Source organism: Trichosurus vulpecula, chromosome 3, assembly GCF_011100635.1.
Source record: "Trichosurus vulpecula isolate mTriVul1 chromosome 3, mTriVul1.pri, whole genome shotgun sequence".
NCBI classification, from domain to species: domain Eukaryota; kingdom Metazoa; phylum Chordata; class Mammalia; order Diprotodontia; family Phalangeridae; genus Trichosurus; species Trichosurus vulpecula.
In genome coordinates this window covers 248629607-248650517 of record NC_050575.1, presented here as the reverse complement: position 1 = coordinate 248650517, position 20911 = coordinate 248629607, and the positions used below count along the sequence as shown (strand labels likewise).

The 20911-nt window shown below is 35.3% G+C and overlaps 1 protein-coding gene across 1 annotated transcript in view; it reads left to right on the top strand.

Moving 5' to 3' along the window:
* Positions 1-20911, top strand: part of ERICH1 (glutamate rich 1) — a 98062-nt gene that overhangs the window by 33239 nt on the left and 43912 nt on the right. Inside the window, exons 2-3 of the mRNA XM_036751058.1 lie at positions 7099-7221; positions 17367-17501. Of these exons, the coding sequence (XP_036606953.1) occupies positions 7099-7221; positions 17367-17501 (258 nt within the window). The remainder of the gene's footprint in view (positions 1-7098; positions 7222-17366; positions 17502-20911) is intronic.

The window sequence follows — 20911 nt, the reverse complement described above, 5'->3', positions numbered from 1 at the left end:
CTCATAACCTAGGTTGGCATCTTCAACTCCTCACTCTTCCTCACCACCACCCCCCATATCCATCCTGTTGCTGGGCCTGTCAGTTTCACCTTTGCAACATCCCCTTCTCACCTCTGACATTACCATTGACATTACCTCACATCTGGACTGTTGCAATAGCCAGTTGGTTGGGTCTGCCTGCCATAGATCTCTCCCTACTCCAGTCCACTCAGCCAACGAAGTGATTTTTCTAAAGCTCAAGTCTAATCATGTCACTCCCTCCCCACTCCCATCCCTTACTCAATAAACTCCCATGGCTCTCTTTCATCACCAGGACAAAATACAACATACTCTAACATTCAAAGTCCTTCATAACCTACCACCTCCACATATTTTTCCAGTCTTAGACCTTACGCTTCCCTTGTATCCTCTTAGCCCATGACACTGGCCTTGAACAAGACATGCCATCTCTTAGGTTTGGGCATTTTCACTGAAATGTCCTCATATTTAGAAGCTTTCTCTCCTTATCCCACCTCCTGGCTTCCCAGGCTTCCTTCAAGTCCCAGCTATAATCCCACCTTCTGTAAGAAGTCTGTCCTGATCCCCCTTCGTTCTAGCACCTTCCCTTTATTATTTCCTTTTTATCCTATTTATAGCTTGTTTGTACATAGTTGTTTGCATGTTATCTCACCCATTAGATTATGAACTCAAAAGCAGGGACTGTTGTTTGTCTTTCTTTGTATCCCCAGTGCTTAGCGCAGCCTCTGGCACATAATAAGTTTTTAATAAATGCTCATTAGCTAACTTGACTATAAAAGCAGAAGTAGCTAGTATATGACATAGATCTTCTGCCTTTTTCCCCACACATGTAGAGAATCAAGGGATTCTGGGATATAGGTGACAATTTGTGCCCTTATGCATCCATACCAGCCACATGAATATAGGTACCTGTTATGGATATGCTTTTAGGAACTATTGAAGTATAATACTTAGTTGTTTGCTTCCCCAGACTGCAGAGTTATTTTGTCTTCCCTTTCTGTTGTTGACTTCCTTCTTTGCTATTAGAACATCTGTTGCTTGCTTCTTAATATCTGCTATTGCCACTGCTTTATTTATTCACTCAACAAATATTTATTATAAATGCCCAATATACTAATAGCTCTGATGATATAAAGATGAGTAATCACTGCTGTCTTCTTCCCACTCATTTTCACTTTATTTTTTGTCATGTCTTTTCTCCTATTGATTTTCCTGTATTTCATACAAATAACAGTACTTTCAAATGAATGGCAGCCAGCTAGGTTACTCTTTATGAGTTGCTCCATGGTATAAATGGAGTCAGGAAGACCTGGGTTCAAGTTTTTCCTCACAGCAGCTGTTAGACCAACTTTTCACATGTGTAAAATGAAAATAATAATACTTGTAGGGTTGTTTTGAAACTTGAATGAGATGATGATTGTAATGGACTTTGTAAAATTTAGAGATATAGAAAAGTCAGTTATTTCAATTGTTCTTTCTCTCTGATCAGTGAACTAACAATCCATACAATGTAGCAGTTATAGTGTTGAGGTCACTGACTTTTAGCTGTTTTTGTTGTTTGCTTCTCAGGGCCTGCTCCTTCCTGCCAAAGATTTTTTTATGGCCTACTTCTGGTTTTGGAGCTGTTCCAAGATGTTTGTGGGTATCAGAAGGCTAGTCTCTGATAGCTATTATAGGTATTAGTGGTAATTAATCTAATTTATTTCTTTTTTGGACCTGATGAAATAGGCTAATTTTGGTTCATAAAAACGTGTTTCAAATTCATTTGAATAACTTAAAAATTCAGAAATACTTTTTCCCAAAACAGGTACATGTATATATATATATGTATATATATATATATATATATATATGTATATATATATATATATATATATATATGTGTGTGTGTGTGTGTGTGTGTGTATGTGTGTGTTTGTATATATGTGTATCTATATACACACACACACACATTTGAAGTCACTTTGCATATTGTTGGAGAAAATATATAGGATATGTGAAATTGTTTTAGATAAATTAAACTATTTAAGTGTTTGCTGATTTAAGTGGATATTTTCTTAATATGGGGGTCTCAGAAATTTCTATAATTAACCTCTTGATTTAAAAAGGGTTCACTTCCGAGTGACTTCACATATATCTACATAGAGCCATGAAATTAATATAGAAATGCATCAAATTAAATTTCTACTTTAAAACTTTCATAGTCTCTACTTTCCACGTATGAAAAACATCAATCCCCGAACTGTAAAGAATGTGATTTGTAGGAAAAAAAATTTTCTTGAACTAGTGATTTAAGTCATGATTTCAGCCAATTTGTTTAAATTAAATTTGCCTACTAATCAAAAACTTATTCTCATTTTTAAATATTATAGTAGGTAGATTCTTGTGAGCATCTTTTTGCTTTTTTATGGTTTCTCCTTATTCCCTATAAGGGTATTATGAAATGTGCAGTATAATAACAACAATTTGATTTACTGTTTAAATACAACTTCTTTGCCTTTTTGTAGTATATAATGGTATGTAATAGAATATAACATAGAGACAGTTCCATAATTTTAGATTATATGGGACCCAAAGATTTGCATTTTAGCTCTTCTGAAAGACTATCCAGTATCTCAAGAATTAGGTATTTTAAAAATATTGATGTTTAGTAATCAAAAATTCAGAAAAGATTTGCAGAATAAATAGGACCTTCTGGATAAGTCATTTAATTGGTGTGTGTCAACATGGTTTAAAAATTATAAACAGATCTTGACTTGTGGGAAAATCTTTATATGAAATTGTCAACAAGTTTATAGTCATTATGGAAAACTTCTGAATTGACATTTGAATTGAATTGATATTTCATATAGTCTCATATACTTCTTATAACCTTTTAGTTATTGAAACATTTGACATAAGTACTTTTAGGATGTGTCCCAATAGAATCGCATCTCATTTTAAGTTCATAACTTTCAAAGAAAAAAGGTCTCCTTTAGTAGATGGAACTTTCTGCATTCACAAGCCTTTCTTTTTTAATCTAAAAGAAGTAATACTTTCCTTGTCTTCAAATTTTCTATGTTGAAAAGTTTATACATTTAAAAAATTTTTGTCAAAGATAAAAATATCTTTAATACTGAATTTAACAGTGTAGGGCAGTGGTATTTACATAAAAAAATTTAATGACTATGTATCAGTAAGGCAATAATAACAATGTTGATGGTAATACTTATGAATCTCATACTATCCACAGTATCTAGAGATACTCCTGCAGCCCCTTCATCGCTGATTCTCACCATCCAAGATATTAATGATTCTCCCATTCTCTGAGTGAACCTACTCAAGATATCTGTGATTTCCTGCTGTGTAAAATCTTCCAAAACTTCCTTGAACACAGTATTATGATCCTGTGTTTCTTGCCTCCTTCGCTGTATGTGGCGCACTTCTGTTTGTGAGTGTAGCAATGCTTCATTTTCTGTGTGAGAAGCACCATGCAACAAAGTATCACCTCGTGCCTCAAAATCTGACATTGTGTCCTCCTGTCTAGGGTCTCTCCCTCTGTTACCATGGTAACCAGACTGGCTGCTAGACTGGACCTGGCCTGAACTGAGGTGCACTCTTGAGTTCCTCGGCTCCCTCTGCCTTCTAGCTGAATTTACAGCAGAGTTAATAGATTCCTATTGTTCTACCACGTGAGAGTCCCCATCTTGCTGTGGTGTAGGAGAAGTATTCTTAGATGTTTCAGTAACTGAGTCTGAATTCTCTTAATAACCTGTCCCTGCTTTCATATATAATACAATAGGCTGTGGATAAAATCCAGCCTTGTCTAGAGACTGCTGTTGGCATTTCTCTACCTGGGTCAACTGTAACTTCTTTCAGACATCGTTCCAAATCTCTAGATTCTCCCCTCTGTAGCTTCTGTTTCCAGTCCTCACACAAACCAGTGCCTTTAGACCATTCCCTTGCTAGGGAGCCATAAGTTACATCCTCCCATCCTTAGATAACCGTTTCTTCCTCTAAAGCCCTTCTACCTCTAAACAGAGACCTTATACCTTGTGATCCTGTTTGTGACACCAAATAATGTATCAATAAGGCAATAATAACAATGTAGATGTCAGTTGTCAAAATGCCTATGTGGTTCTGTATCGCAAAGTATACTAGACTCTCCACATAGAAGATAGAAGAAGTAAACCATTTATTCAGACACCAGAGAACCATATCCCACAAGCCATTTATCCAATCTATCAGAGCAGTAAAGCATTGAATACATAATATCAGAACATGGAACCTTGCCATCCCAAAACCTCTCCGACCCCTTGCTAGGGTCTTCCCAAAGACAAGCTCACAGTACAGCCAAGTCACAGTCTGTTCAGCTCTAACTATCATGACAGCGGCCATTGGCCATTAGCAGCCATAACTACTTTCTCTCTCAACATTTCCTGTGACATAACTTCCTTTTCCTGTTAGGAAGCTCCTCCCAACACACGTGACTTAGGCTTCCTGTGATGTAAGCAGTCATGTGGCCTGTTAATGGATGGGGAAGATCTTCAAATCTAAATTGCTGCTACACTATGTTGATGCACTATTGTATAAGAATAGGGAACTGGACTTGGGATTTCACTGGGATAAGGAACTCTCAAATGAGTAAACTCCCCAAAGGTCAGCACCAAGCTTCCTGCAAAGGTCAATCATTGATTTAACCAAAATAGTTAGGTTTTAGCATCTGTTCTCAAAATCCTTGACTAAAACCTAAGGAATCCTGAAGGGAATATCCTTTACTAGTACCTAAAATGAAAAAAGGAGAGAGGTGGAAGACTAAAGAAGACATTCAGTATTTTTGGAAAAAAATGTAATAAGGACATCTTGCCTCTTCAAATTGGCCATTTAAAAAATTTCCCAGGCCACCTTTTCCTTCTGTTTCATCTTTCCTTCCCCATAAACAAAAAAAAAAATTATTTTAGAATACATACTCTTTTTTCTTTGTTACATATCTCCTTGGTCTTTAATTGTATTTAGTTTTTAACTGTACTTGTTCATATAGTTTAATCTATTGTCCATTGTTAGAGAATAGGTTGTTTTGGTTAATCAAGGTTAATCAAGCCAAATTTTCAAAGAAATAGGATATAATAAATTTACTTAACATTGAAACTACCATAAACATAGTAGCTTACTAATATCATGTACTAATGGTAGTAGTGGTATCTAAGAAGAGATAAGCCTTTTGAATAATAAAAATGGGTAAGCCTAGTCAAAATTTGTTATAAAAAGCTAAGCTCTAGCTTGAGAATTGCAGTTATGTAAATGTATTCTGGAAATCCTGTCACTGTCTCCTGGTGTTGGGGTGGGGGGACAGGGGGGGTAGTACTTGACTTGGTTTTAAAAAGCCATTAGTATGAGTTCTAATTTTGAATCTTAATTCTACTTTCATGGAGAAACATCCTCATGTGAGCTTTTAATATGGTGTTGCTATAGACCATGTTTGCTTTGTTGCATTTTCACAATTATTCATGGCTGAACAAATTGGTGTATATGAATGTAATGGAATATTATTTCACCATTAGAAATTAAGAAAGAGACTATTTCTGATCATCCTTGGTAGTATTAATTAATGAAGTGATGTGAATAGAACTGGGAGAACAGTTTATTCCAGATCAGCAACATTGTGAAGAAAAATAACAGAAGAATTCTGAAGACCTACCAACTGACAAAGAGATGTTAGATTCAAAGTTTCACTGAGATACAGTTTTACCAAAGACTGCCATCTCCAGCATGAAATACCTGAATACCCTCATTCTTGTGCAGAGATTCTAGAAAAATAGGGCATAGACTTTCTTTTTCTTATTTGTATCCCCAGTTCTTAACACAGTGCCTGGCACATAGTAGGTGCTTAACGTTTATTGAATTGAATTTAGTGCGTGTATTTAATAAAAACACTAGTAAGTTCCAATTACTACAATTACCATGTAATCATTTATTCTGATGTTGCTTTTTAAGTGAGTTTACAATGTTTGTGTGTATATCCTATATTTCTAACTAGATTTTAAGTTTATCTAGGGCAGAACTGCTCTTAATTCTTTAATATAATCTTACAAATTCTTTAATGTAATCTTTTTTTTTCTTTTTTTCTTTTCTCTTTTTTGAAGGGGGGAAGACAGGGAAATTGGGGTTAAGTGATTTACCCAAAGTCACACAGCTAGTGTATCAAGTGTCTGAGGCCACATTTGAACTCAGGTCCTCCTAACTCCAGGGCCAGTGCTCTACTCATTGCGCCACCTAGCTGCCCCTCTTTAATGTAATCTTGCAAAAGGCCTTAAGATTTGCAGAATAAATAGAACCTTCTGGATAAGTCATTTAATTGGTATGTGTCAACATGGTTTAAAAATTATAAACAGATCTTGATTTGTGGGAAAATCTTGACCATTAATCACACTTAAATCAGAGTGAAAAGATCTGTTCATTTTTAACTGTTTTCCCCTATCCAGTTGAGAAACTAAAATAAAACAAAGTTTTAAAATATCTCAACATATTTGTTAAGACTGTTTTACCAATACTAGGATTCTTCCTTAATTATAGTTTTAGTAAGTTAATTTATATTACATTAAGAAGTTGTCTGAGGGCAAACTTGGCTAGTATTTATTGTTAGGAATTGGAGCTACTGTCCCTATCATCCTGGCTTTTTATTTTCTCCTGCTCTCTGAGTAAAAATGTGTATGCAAATTTGTCTTTGAAGTCATGAGTGCCAGAAAAAGCACCAGTCTTTGAAATAATCTTGAAATCTTGTTGTCTATGAGATAGTGCTCAGACATATGCTTTCCAGAAGTAGCATTTAGTTTGCACTAAATTATACCAAATCGATATACTCAAAAATTTCTAAGTTAATTGGCTGGGCTACATTTCAGCTAAAAGAATCATTAAGAAACAGGAGCATTAAGGGAGGGAAGTCGATTAAATATTAGGATAAAAAAGCACAGGAAGAAACCTACATATGGAAAATATGAAAATATTTTACCTGAAATTCTTTAGAATGTAAATTATTATTTTTAAAAGAATGTACAATCTGGACAAAACTATTTAAGTTTTTAAATTGACTATCCTTTCCAGTGTTCATTGAAAAAGTGCTGAAAAGACTCTATCCGTCTGTTCCAAATCAACAACTTCAGTCTGTAACAGAGACTTCGCCTTCAAAACCACAACTAGAACCAAATAAAGTCCAGCCTTCAGCAGGTAATGTTATATGCAGAAATAGTTTTATCTTCAGATTTTTTTTCTTTTACCACTTAATTATTAACAGCTATCCATTTGATCTTTCCTGATCTGTACTTATTTTATGCATATTTTCTTAACTGAAGTGATTGACTTTATAAGAAAATGACTTTTAAGTGGTGAGGTATTTTAAGGTCAGAACACATAAAAATTTAGATCAATAAAATCTAAATTGTTTTTCCAGGTATGATAAGTCACTTCAGATTTGCTCTGGGAGTTTTAACATGTGAAAATGATGTATTCATTCTGATGTGGAGCTTTTTTTTTTTAATCTTTTAACTTCCATTTGAAGTCTACCATGAGATTTGTTGTTCATTTAAATGCATATGTAATAGTTTATATGGAGAATTTCAATGAAAGAGGGATTCCTATAGATGTTGAATTTCTCTAGGTCTTCATTCCTATTTACATGTGACATTGTCTTGATTATATCAAACTACAGAATTCTATAGAGCTTCCTAAAAGAGTTCAGCATAACAGTCCATGTAAGAAAAAAACAAGGTGGCAAAGAATTTCTATTTTCTAGACTAAAATGTACATATCAATGCTCCCTTTAAGTTAGTCCATCAGTACACGTATCTTATACAGAGATATCCTACCCCCATCTTCCACTTTTCAACTCCCTTTTTATGTGTTCTCTTCCCCTATTAGAATTTAAGCTTCTTGAAGTCAGGGATTATCTTCTCAAACTGAGTTATATGCATCCATTCCTTAAGAGCAGTTATAAGATGATAGCAGCATAGATTTAGAGCTGGAGGAGGTGATCTAATCCAACCCACTCATTCTATATGAGGAAGAAACTGAGTCCCAGAGAAGTACAAAGGTGAACCACAAGAAACTACACTGGAATAGACTAGATAGGGGAGAATCAGAAATAATGAAACTTAATAACCCAGTGTTCAATAAACTCGAAAACTTGAAAGCAGTCTGGCAGAAATTCAACTTGGAACAACACTTTATGCCATATTCTACAATAAGTTCACAATAAATATGTGGCCCTTATATTAAAAATTGTACCACAAAAAATTAGAAGAGAAGCAGATTGTATGCATTTTGAAACCACAGACAAAAAAAAATATAACTTGTTATGTGAAACTGAAAGTCTTCTTCACAAACAAAACCAATGTAACAAGTTTAAGAAGGGAATTGCTCAAATGAGAGAAAGTCTTTATATTAGATTTCTGAGATAAAAGTTTGGTACATAAGATATATAGACCACTAACAGATATATAAGACTTGAAGCCATTCCCCAGTGGGTTCATATAAAAGAATGGGAACAAATAGTATTCAAAAAATTTGCAAACTATTAACAATGATGTGAAAGAATGGTCTAAAATCACTAACAATAAGAGAAATAAAAATCAAAACAACCCTGGTTTTTTACCTCACAACCAGGAAATTTCCAAAGATGACAAAAGATAGGAATAGTCAATGTTTGAGTAGTTGTGGAAAGATTGGCCCACTATCATACTGTTGGTAGAACTGTGAATTAGTACAACCATTTTGGAAAATAATTTGGAATTAGGCAAAGTAACTAAAATGTCCATATCCTTTGACCCAGAGATTAAACTTAAGGAATTACTTCCCAGAAATATCCCTCAAGGAGGGATTGATTGGTAAGAAGAAAGTCATATTTATTATAGCAACACCTTTTTTGGTAGCAAAGAGAAGTAAACACCCATTGATTGGAAAATGATTAAACAAATCATGGTACGTGAATTAATTAAATATTATTGCGCTATAAGAAATGATGAATGTAATGAATATAGAGAAGCATGGAAAGATTTACTGTTTTAAAAAAAGATTTATTATAAAGATCAAGTTTGGCCCCAAAGAAGAAATATAAGAAGATACCCTCCCAAGATACCACCTTCTCAAGAAATAAGGGTCCATAGATGTGAGACATCACATATTCTGTTAGATTTTTTTCAATATGTCAATTGTTTTGTTTTTCTATTCCTGTTTTTAAAATTTCTTTGTTATGAGAAATGGTTCTTTGAGAGAGGAGGAGGAAAGATAGAGGAGGAAATGTAGACCATGTTAAAACAAAGATTTCAGTAAAAACCTATTTTAGAAGAACACAACAATAAAAAATGTAAGAACTTAATGTTAGTCTTTTGTGGATTTTTTTGGAGGGGGGAAGGCAAGGCAGTTGGGGTTAAGTGACTTGCCCAAGGTCACACAGCTAGTAAGTGTCATGTGTCTGAGGCCAGATTTGAACTCAGGTCCTCCTGACTCCAGGGCTAGTGCTGTATTCACTGCACTACCCAACTGTCCCATTGATATTAGTTTTTTTAAAAAAAATCAAAGTTAGAAAGTTTCAGGAAAAGAAAAAAAAAGGATAGAATTTTGTTAACTTGCTCTCCCCTGCATGTCTCTGTCTCTCTGTCTCTTTTATCTCTCTCTCTCTCTTTCTCTCCCTTTCCTCCCTCTGCCCCTTTCCTAGCTAAGTACTATAGTGTCAACTTCACATTTATGTATCTATCATTGATTGTCTAATATGATTATTTTAACAAGCAAAATCCAGTTATTCCCATGATAATCTATGTTATTTTGCTGGTAAATATAAATCTTGATTAAGTAGATTTTTTTTTACCTTGAATGATTCCATATTATTTACAGGATAAAGTATATAGTCTTTAGCCTGGTACATGAGTAAATGGAAATTTGTTTCATACTACGTTATGGATTTCAATCTAGTCAATAAACATTTATTAAGTACCTACTATGTGCCAGACACTCGATATAAAGACAAGCAAAGTGCTTCGATTCAAATAGGGAAGACAACACAAAAAAGGAAGCTGAAAAGGGGGGAAGAAAAGAGAGAAAATACCCAGTAGGTACCTCTAATAAGTGGGAGCATTCCCAGGAGCAGAAGGTACTAATGAGGTATGAGCTCCCTGGCTGAAGTCATCTTCCAGGATAAAGACGTTCCTAGGTCATAATGGAGGTGTCCAGAGGAGTATAGCTGGCTCAAAAATGAAGGATAAATAAGGATTTGTTGTTGTTCAGTCATTTCTGTTGTGTCTTACTCTTTGCAACCCATTTGGGGTTTCTTGGCAAAAGATACTGGAGTGGTTTACCATTTCCTCCTTTAGCTCATTTTGCAGATGAGGAAACTGAAGCTAACAGGGTTAAGTGACTTATCCAGGGTCACACAGCTAGCAAGTGCCTGAGGCCAGATTTGAACTTAGAAATAGGAATCTTCCTGACTCCAGGCCTGGCACTCTATCCACTGTGCCATCTAGCCGTCCCATAAATAAGGATCTCTTATTTGAGTTGTGATTATTGATTAAGTGTTTAATTGAAACAATCAGTTTATTAATTTTCTATTGCTATATATTTGCATATTTATATATTACTTATATGTTGTATTTATATTATGTAATATATTTAATGTATATATATACACATATTCATATACATGTATATGTATGCATTTAGAGATAAAGAGACTTCTTCTAGGCTTTGGACAAAAAAAGAAAGAATTTATGGTAATAATTACCTGTTCATGAATTTCTTTTCTATAAAGGAAAATATTTAAAAAACTATTTAGATATGTTCTACTCTATAAATATCACTATAGTTCATTTACCAATAATGATTATATAATAGTAATATTGATAGCTTTACTCTTCTTCTTAAAATAACAAATGAATAATCCCCATACTACAAGTGTAAACTTTGAAGTGTCCTTAAGAGTTTAACAAATAAATTGTAGTAGAACTAGAACATTATAACAGAAAAAAAAATGTTTTGCCTCAATCACCTGGATATAACATGGATTTGTAAAAATTAAGAACAATATTTTTAATAGATGATACCATGCCAAATACTTATAATCTGCATAGTATGTGGAATGAAAAGCTTTTAAAATATAAAGACGTAGTAGAAGAAATGCCATGTGGGAACAAGATGAGTTCCTGTCTCCCCATCATCCTGTCTGCTTCTGGAGCTGTTTCAAAGATTCTTTCAATGAGTCTACCAAAGATTAGACTATATCTAATGCATTTATTCAGTTACAGAAAGAGATAATTTTATCCACCTGCACAGCAGTCTAGTCTGCAGAACATTAAACATAAAAGAATAATAGAAGGATAGTAACTTGTTTCAGGAACATTTATATTCAAACTCCACTCAACTAAGTTGAGAAGAATAACAGTATCATGATGATGCTAACTCAGATATTTATATAGCACTTTAATGTTAAGATTTCAATTAGTCAATAAACATTTATTAAGCACTTATATGCCAGGCACTCGATACAAAGAAAAGCAAGGTGCTTCGATTCAATGTTGGTAAAGTATTTTATGTACATTATCTCATTAGTTGCATTCCTCTTCTACCCAATGAGGTAGCTACTGTTATTATTCTTATTTTTACTTATGAGGAAAATAAGACTAGAGGTGTTAAATAACTTGTCTGGTCACTTTTATAAATGTCTTTTATAAATTCAAACCCAGCTCTTCCAGGCTGTAGTTCAGCACATTATCTTTTTTGCTACATTGCCTTCTTAATATTGCCATGTTCTTTTAGAAACTTTAAAAGTTATATATGCCCTTTTTAGCTTGTTTTCTAAATCCCAACCCTTTAAGGAAAGTTGTCTTTCTCAAAGACCCTAAGTACTTGTTCCTGTGAGTGATGGTTCCTAAGGGACCAGTTAGTACAAATTAATTAGTAAAAGAACTAACACCTAAATATTTGATAAGAAGTGGAGCTAAATATTTCATGAAACTTGCTACTTAGCTGGCCATGAAAACTATTGATGTGGGAACAGAAAATTGTAGGGTTTTTACTCAAACCAATAGTATTGTGTTCCTTTTCTGTTTTCATTTTGCTTTACTGTAAGGCAAGGGAGAAAGGAAACACGGCAGGACGTTGGAGTTGATGAGGAAAGGAAAACCCTATAACAACTTCTTTCTTTAACAACCAAAGCAGAATGAATAAACCATTTGCCATTTTAATAAATAAAGATCACAGGTGGAGGTAGGGGAGAAACTACCTGTAAGGGCTTTTGATGATAAATTGCTCTGAAGTCCCTATGCGTACATGAGGGCTACATCCTGGAAATGGGCTTTTGACAATTAGAAGATTGAAGGTACGTTAATTCTACTCTAGTAAGGATTATGCTAAGTGGTGATTTATAATTGTTTTAGAATAAGTGAAGAAAATTATATTTTAAAACTTAAATCCTTAAACTTACCTGATTTTGATACTGATGTCAACATTAAGCAGTGCTTATACTTCCATGTTTTAACAGATAGTTATATTTTTAATATCCCAAAAGTATAATTGATTGAATGAGAAAATATTTGCTTTAGGACCCCTTCTAGCCCTAGAAAGTTACTTGCCTACCCTTCTTATAGATGCAAGACATTCCAATTTATGAAGTACTGAACAAAAGGCTCTGAGTTAACAATAATCTCTTCATTGTACATATAAGCATGCTTTTAAGGTTTGGAATCTAACCCAATATAATGAAATGTCAAATTAAAAATTCAGGCCATAAACAAACTTTGTCATTTTTTTTCCTTATATAACTTCTTGACCATCTGTGTGGGGCATAATTTCCCAGAGTCTAGCTGGGCAAGGCCATAAAGAGCGGTCAAGGGATGAGGCAGATTCTCTCCCTCATTTACAGTTCTCCCTCCAACCCTTAAACCAAGTACAAAGGCTCAAAGATCTGAAAAGTAAATCCAGGAGCAGAGATAGTGAGCCAGTCACTTAACAGTTGTTCATTAATTGCCTACTATGCATTAGGCTCTGTGCTAAGTGCTGGAGATACAAAAAAAAAAGGTAAAAAACAGTCTTTACCCTCTGAGGGCTTATATTCTTTTGCAAGAGACAACATGGAAATAACTACATACATACAAGCTATATACTGAGAAAATCAAATTGATTCCATTTCTTAATTGATTTCATTCTATACCAACCACTGACATCTTGTATAACTGCTTAAATCACATTTCATTGTCTCTGGGTTGAATTTAGAAGTTCACTTTTTCTGTCAATCAATTCAAGGAAGTCTGGTCTGTTATCTCTATACCACTAACAGGCCTTGCAGGTAGACTGAATTAATCAGAATTTACTTGCAAAAGGTTGTTCCTGGCCCCACATTTCCCATTTCCAGCCCATCATATTGTTCCGTATGCCTAAGATGCTTCAGACTTTGTGACTAAATATATGGTTTTCTCCATTTATGATACTGATGTCTGTTTTTGGATGTTCCTCCTTTTGTCTGTTAAAAATGATCTGTCAGCTCATTTGGAGTCTGAACTTGCTGAGGAGGCTGAGACCCTATTTATTGGCAAATTTGAACTTTGCTAATACATTGATTGTACTCAGAGTTCTGTGCCTCAGTTTACTTTAATTTTAATTGGAAAAATACAGTATAAAAAGAAAATAATCTCTAAAGGAAGGAATTAGTGGGGGAGGAGAGAGAGGAATACACAATGGGAAAGGCCTGTTGCACAAAATGAAATTTGAGCTGAATCTTCTTGAAGGATGTTAGGGAAGCCAGGAGGCAGTGAGGAAGAAGATCATTCCAATAATGAGAGACAGCCAGTGGAAAGGAATGGAGTCAGGAGAGTGTCCTTATATGTAGGGTTGTAAAATATAAGAAGATTTGAAAAGTTGGAAGGGCCCAATTTATAAAGAGCTCTGAATGTCAAAGAGCGCTTTATATTTGATTCTGGAGGTAATAGGGAACCATTAGAGTTTGAGGTGGAAGTGAGTGTTGGGGAGAGAAATATGACATGCTTGGACTTGTGCTTTAGGAAAATTTCTTTGTTAGGTAAGTGGAAGATGGATTGAAGTAAGATCAGGGAGACCAACCAGCAAGCCATTGAAGTAGTCCAGGTATAAATTAGTGAGAGCCTGCATCATTGCCAGGGTGGTAGCTGTGTGAGTAGAAAGGAGTTGTGTAGGAGAGTTGTTATGAAGGTATAATTGACAAGATGATATTAATTGAGTTATGTGAGTTGAGTGTGAATGAAAAGTATAGGATGACACCAGGGTTATGAATCTGGGTGACTTGAAGATTGGCTGTGCCTTTGACAGTAACAGGAAAATTGGGAATAGGGGAGGATTGGAGGAGGGAGGAATGATGACTTCTGACTTGGATATGTTGTGTTTGAGGTAACAGAAAACACCTTACTTCCCCACTAGTCACTATTCTAGAATCCTTGCAAAGTTAAAAAAAAAAACAAAATAAAACCAAAAAACCCCCACCAAACTGATTAACACATATCAGAGAGAAACTTTTCCTGCACAAAAGGGAGAAATTGAACAACCATATTTAATGTGTTGCTATCCCCACTCTCCACAAATTTTTCTGGAGGCTCCTGTCATTTTTAAAGACTATTCTTACATGAATGTTCTTTGGATATTTAAATGGGGGTGTGAGGTGTGTGTGTGTGTATGCATGCATGCACTCACATGCATGTAAGTACCTATAAAAATGTTTTGATTCTGTTTTGGTTTTCCCTTCTAAAAAGCAGTATCAGATATGGCTGAGTGTTTTGTTGGTTTCATGGAAGCAGATTTTTCTTGCAATATAGGAAAAGTTCCACTCCTCAGAACTGAGTAGTACTTAAAAGTCATTGCATAAAGTAATTTTTATGTTTATTTGTGGTTATTAAAGTAAATTTTTTTTAAAATTATTATGTGAAGCAATGCTAACTAATCTTTTTAAGTCCATTTCTAAGGAATATAAAAACACCAAATAAACCCAAACTGAAGGATCATTTCTTAGACATATGTGACAACATTTGATAACCAGAATAGTTAATTGTCATATATGTCATACATACTTTACCATTTCATAAAAAATTAGAACACAGAAATATATTTAATCTAAAACTGTCACTCATAATTTGAGAATATTGAATATCAAAAACTGAGTCACTCAGCATGAGATTTCAGGTGATCAGTTTATTCTGGAAGGGAGATGATATTCTCTGGAGTCAAAACCAGCAGAGCTTCTGGGGACATGCATTTCATCACCATGCCCTTACCTAGAAACTTCCCAGCTTAATTGAATTTGTCAGAGCTTATGTTCTAAATACATTGTTATTCATCCTTTGATTTTGAAGAGGACCAATGACATCATGATGTGGGAGTATGGATGATGTCTTGACTTGTGCATGAATTGGATTTAAGTGAGACAGAGTAGCAAAGAGTTGTCAGCCTCACTTTCTCCTCCAGAGTCATCGAAGTCCAGTGGCAAGATAAGAGTCAAAATGAATGGTGATGGCCTGGGATGCAGCAGATTACCTTGATGTCTTTGATGTCTGACCAAACTCTAAGTGCTTCATAGCATCTGCTGCAGCCACCTTCATGGTCACTGAAACAAATTGTTCCCATCCACCCATTCCAACTGGGAAAGTCTTCACGTCCTGGGAGTAGACATCCCTCTAACTCATTAAAGAGTTTAAGGCTCATCAGTTACCTTCAACCTAGTTTAGCCCATCTGCTGAGACAGTTGTGCCCAGCTGTGGCTGCTGCTTCTGGAGCCACCAGTGAGATATACATACTAAATATATACTCTTTTCATGATGCTTATGCATGAAGTATGACAGTGGTTGTTGTCCTTCATTCTTGAAGAGGACCAAAATGATATCACTATGTTAGGAGTCAGGTTACAGTGTGTCTGACTGTGACTGATTTGACCAATATGAGCTCAGAATGCTCTACCACAGGTCAGGCACAAATAGTCTATGGGAACATTTGAGGTGGATTCTCTAAATTTGTACTTGCATTTCTTTTGAGCTACTTCAATTCTGCTTTGCTCACAAAGCACAGCACCTTCTCTGATGAGCGTGCGCCATGCTGGGTGGCCCTGTGCCAATGTCTCTCATGTCACACAATTAGTTCCCAAGTTCTTAAGAGAGACCTCGAGAATATCCTTATGTTGCTTTTTCTGACCACTATGTGAGTACTTGCCCTGTATGAGTTCTCCGTAAAATAGTCTTTTTTGGCAAGCATATGTTTGGCATTCAAACAACATGGCCCGCCCATTGGAATTGTGCTCTCTGCAGTAGAGTTTGAATGCTTGGCAGTTTAGTTTGAGAAGAGACCTCAGTGTCTGGTATCATATCCTGCCAAGTGGTCTTCTGAATCTTCTTAAGACAATTCAAATGGAAGTGATTCAGTTTCCTGGCATAGCAATGGTATACTGTCCAGGTTTCACAAGCATTCAACAAGGAAGGCAGCACAATGGCTCCGTAGACCTTGAGTTTAGTAGTCAGTCCACTACCTCTCCACTTTCCTTCTGAGCTTCCCGAACACCAAGCATGCTCTGGCAATGCATGTGTCAACTTGATTATCAATGTATATACCCCTAGAAAGTATACTGCCAAGGTAAGTGAACTTATCCACAGTATTCAAAACTTCTCCATTGTCATGTGTGAATGGTGTGGTGGTGGATGATAGAGCACCTGTGTTTTCTTGATGTTAATTGTTAGGCCAAAATTAGCACAAGCAGCAGAAAGTGGATCCATATTTTGGTGCATCTCAGCTTCAGAGGCTGTAGTGAGTGCACAATCATCTGCAAACAGAAGAAATCATGTACCAACACACCCACCACTTTGATCTTGGCTTGTAGCCTTTTCAAGTTGAAGAATTTGCTGTCAGTGCAGTAGCCTAGTTTGATGCCATGTTCTTCCTCATTGAAGGCACTTGACAAAGATATATATGTACAAATATACATATATGATGTATATGTATTTCTATGCCATTGATTTTCTAAAATATTGAAGTGAGTATGCACTGGAATTCATTCATGTTGAATTGCATATGAGAATGTCATATATTGTTATAATTTTCTTTTTATCCTAGGCAAGATGCATATTTAGATAGTTATTGATCAATTTGCTTTTCTGGATATATAAATAGGTAACTTGATCTTATAGCAAAATGTTTGGATCATGAAATTCCTTAATTATAATACTTGTTAATTGTTAAATCAGTGCCTTCAGTGAGTTTAATTATAAAAATAACCCTAGTGCTAACATAATATACTTTACCCTGTTATAACTGTCAGATGAAATAAGCAACCAATTAAATTTATAATACAAAATGAAGATAATTATCTTTCTCTCTTATAGATGATGAAAATAAGATCCAACCCAGAAAAAAAATGTACACAGTAAGCCCACCTCCTGAAGGATATGTTCCATGTTCTCCAGAATTCACTGATAGCAGAAAATCAGAAAACTCTGATAGCACTGATGACACAGAAGGTAAAGAGTTTTAACAATTGGTCATTGAGAACATATGCATTTTTAAAGATTAATTATTTTTGTTTTATAAAATATTAAAAGTTAATCCCTCCTTTGTAACACAGCTATAACTATTGGCCAGTTTTCAAGAGAATGTGTTTGGAATAGATGAATCTAGCCTATTTGGAAGAGAAAAATGATTAATTAATTAATACCTTATTAATGTCAGTACAGTACCATTATCTTTATGAGGATAATACTGACTGTGAAAATTACAAAGAAATAGCCTTATAATTTCAGCATCTGACTATAATATTTCAAAGTATGTATATAAATATATATAGTTTTACTTATTTTTCCTAATTCATGAAAAATACATTATAATTTATCTCATGTCAGTAAGAATATATGTTTCTTTGAGCAGTCTAGTAATGGTTTTATTTACATATATTTGTGAATATTAGTTATATGTGAAAGGCGATATTCTAAAATTAAATCAGTTTAATATTCCCTTTCATAATAAATTTTATTAGATTTATTGCCTTGTCTTTTATTTTTAAAGGATACTTAATAAAAAGAAACTGTAAAAGTATGGATTTGTTCTTCCTCTTACTGCAGCACATATATTTAAATGTCAGGGTTTCCTCTGGTCTCTTACCCTTGTTCCTGGCCCTTGATATTACTTGAAAAATTCTAGCCTGATCTACACCCATCTTCCAGGCTAGTTTTGCCTATGTTCCAGGCAGTTGGTCAGCCCCTTAATACTTCAATACTTGTTGAATTGAAGGGGAAAAAAATGTCATTTCAACAACAGCTGTCTAGATTGTACTAATATGATTGTGTCAGGGAATTATTTAGAATATTCTTCCTATATAAAATGGAAAGGTATTTGAGATGAGACAGTTTGAATTTTCCTTTGAGCTAATAAATGAATCTTACTTGAGGCCACAATATAATCAGAGACTCGCCATTTGCACCATTCTCAGCTAAGTGCCTCAATGAATAGAGCTCTGGAACTGGAGTTAGGAAGATCTGAGTTCAAATCTTGCCTGAGACATTAGCCATGAGATGATGTGTTGGGGAGGCAGTGTGCCATGGTCCAGCTCTCTTGCCGCTGTCTGTCAATTATTCAATAAGTGTTTATTAAGGGCCATATGTATGCCAGACAATATGCTAGGCACTGGAGCACCCCCATCCCCAAGATGTGCTTTTAGCTATTCAGCTACAGGAACTTTGTTTGCAGTCCTCTTCCTTTCTCAGGAAGCATAGTGTTGAGAAAATCTCCTTCTAGAAGGCTGGTTGCCAGTACTTTAAAAATTGGGAATTCTGGGGGCAGCTAGGTGGCGCAGTCAGTAGAGCACCGGCCCTGGAGTCAGGAGGACCTGAGTTCAATTCCGGCCTCAGACACTTGACACAAGTACTAGCTGTGTGACCTTGGGCAAGTCACTTAGCCCCAATTGCCCTGCCAAAAAGCAAAAAAAAAAAAAAAATTGGGAATTCTTTTGCTTGGAGTTATCCCTAGGACAGACCATAAGGTCTGGGACTCCCATCTCAGGCCAAGTTGGCATACATATGTCTGTTTCTACTATGTGCTTCTGCCGATGTGCCCCAATACTCTGGCTGGCTGCACCATCTCTTGATCTGGGAAAACCCGCTATCATCAGGATCTCATCTCTCAGGCTTAGCAAATCTGCATGCAACTCCCATGTTCTTTGCCCAAGACAACCACTGGAGGAATGGGAAATGATAAAAAATCTTCCTCTCTCCACTAACCCTTGCAGGTTTGTTTTTTTTTTTTTTTTGAAAGAAAGACTCAGTGGAAAAGGCAAAGAAAAACTATAAAAGAACTTGAGCTGATCTGTTAGCTCAGCCTGAAACTTTTGTAACAAAGTTTCTGTATTCTTATACCTACACTGGCCTTTTCGCACCCCAAAAACATTTAGGAAAGGGAAAAATTAATAAAAGTCAAATGAGCAATGAATAATAACAGAATTAGATAAAAGAAAAAGAAAAAAAAATTCCCCTCCTCAGAGAAGAAATCTAGTTCCAGATGAACTCCCAAAACTTCTGAGGCTGTCCCAACAAGAATTTGAATTCTATGAGAAATCAATCTCTCACCCCCAGGTGAAAATCAACCAATATAGCTTCCTCTCTGAAAAGAGAGAAAGTACCCTGAATTGCCAGGTCTTAAGACAAGCCCCACACAATGGAATTGAAGTCCATAAGGAACCTAGACAAACTGTCAAAACACATGCCAAGATAGGTTATTTGATCCAGATGTTCCAAAAAAAAAATAAAATGAAATGAAACCTGGTCAAGTTTCCAAAAATATATGGATTCCACAAAAGGGATCAAAAATTTAATGTTGATTGGCAGTTAACCCCATACATCATAGACAAGTACCCATGATATATAATTCATAGACTACCCCCTTTTTTCTCCCCCCCCCACCCCAATGCTGGGTGCATGTTAGACTGGGTTCTGATGCTGGGAGCTGATCAGTGGAGAGTCATTTTCTCCTGTTAACTCATTACTTTCTGTTAATCAGCTCCTTACACTAAAGAATTTCTGTGCAAAAGAGGCGAGGGAACCCATACACTAGTCACATAAATAAAATGGTCTAGTGGGGTTGAGAGTACAGATTGATTAGCCCTGATCATGATAGTGGCAGTGTTCTTGGATATTCATTCTTTTTTTTTACCTCTCCATTTTTCTTCCCTCTCCCCATTTTCATTAATAAGAATAACTTATATTTATATACTGTTTTATGGTATCTAAAAAAGGTGAATTAATGGAAGACTGAAAGGGTTCTCAAACAGAACAGACTTACTTCATTTTTATTCCTTTGAATACTGAAGATAACTTATTGTGGGACTTTTTCTTAAGAGTTTTTATGGCTTCATAGCTTTCTCTATGCTAGGTTATTTTTACTCCAATCAGTTTATCTGTAGTTCCTCGCAGTAAAAACACTAAAAGCTGTAACAGGATCCTATGCTTGTTTCAGGAATAGGACAGTAAGAAAGAATTTATAAAACTATTTCTTTTCTTCAGTGGGTCAGAATGGAGAGAAACTCTGTTTAAAAGAAATACAGGGTGGCATTTGGAAGGAAAGAGCCAAGCTAGTCTCTGGAGAGGAAAAAAAAATTGTGACTAGATTATTAAAGCATAAGGAAGCCTGGATGTTAGGCTTGTCTTGCTACCACTTCTGTTAGCATTTGACACTTTGACTTCTGACTTAGAACTTTTATTTTGATTTTTGGCTCTGTTAGCTCTAGCAGCTCCTTACTACTTTGGGGAAGTTATAAATGTTTTAGTCGTGTCTCTGCGGTTCTCTAAGTGGAGCATCATGTCCTTTCCAAAAAAGTGATAATTTTGTTTACTCTTAGCTTATGCTTATTCCTTCCATTTTTTTCTGATCTTATTACTATAAT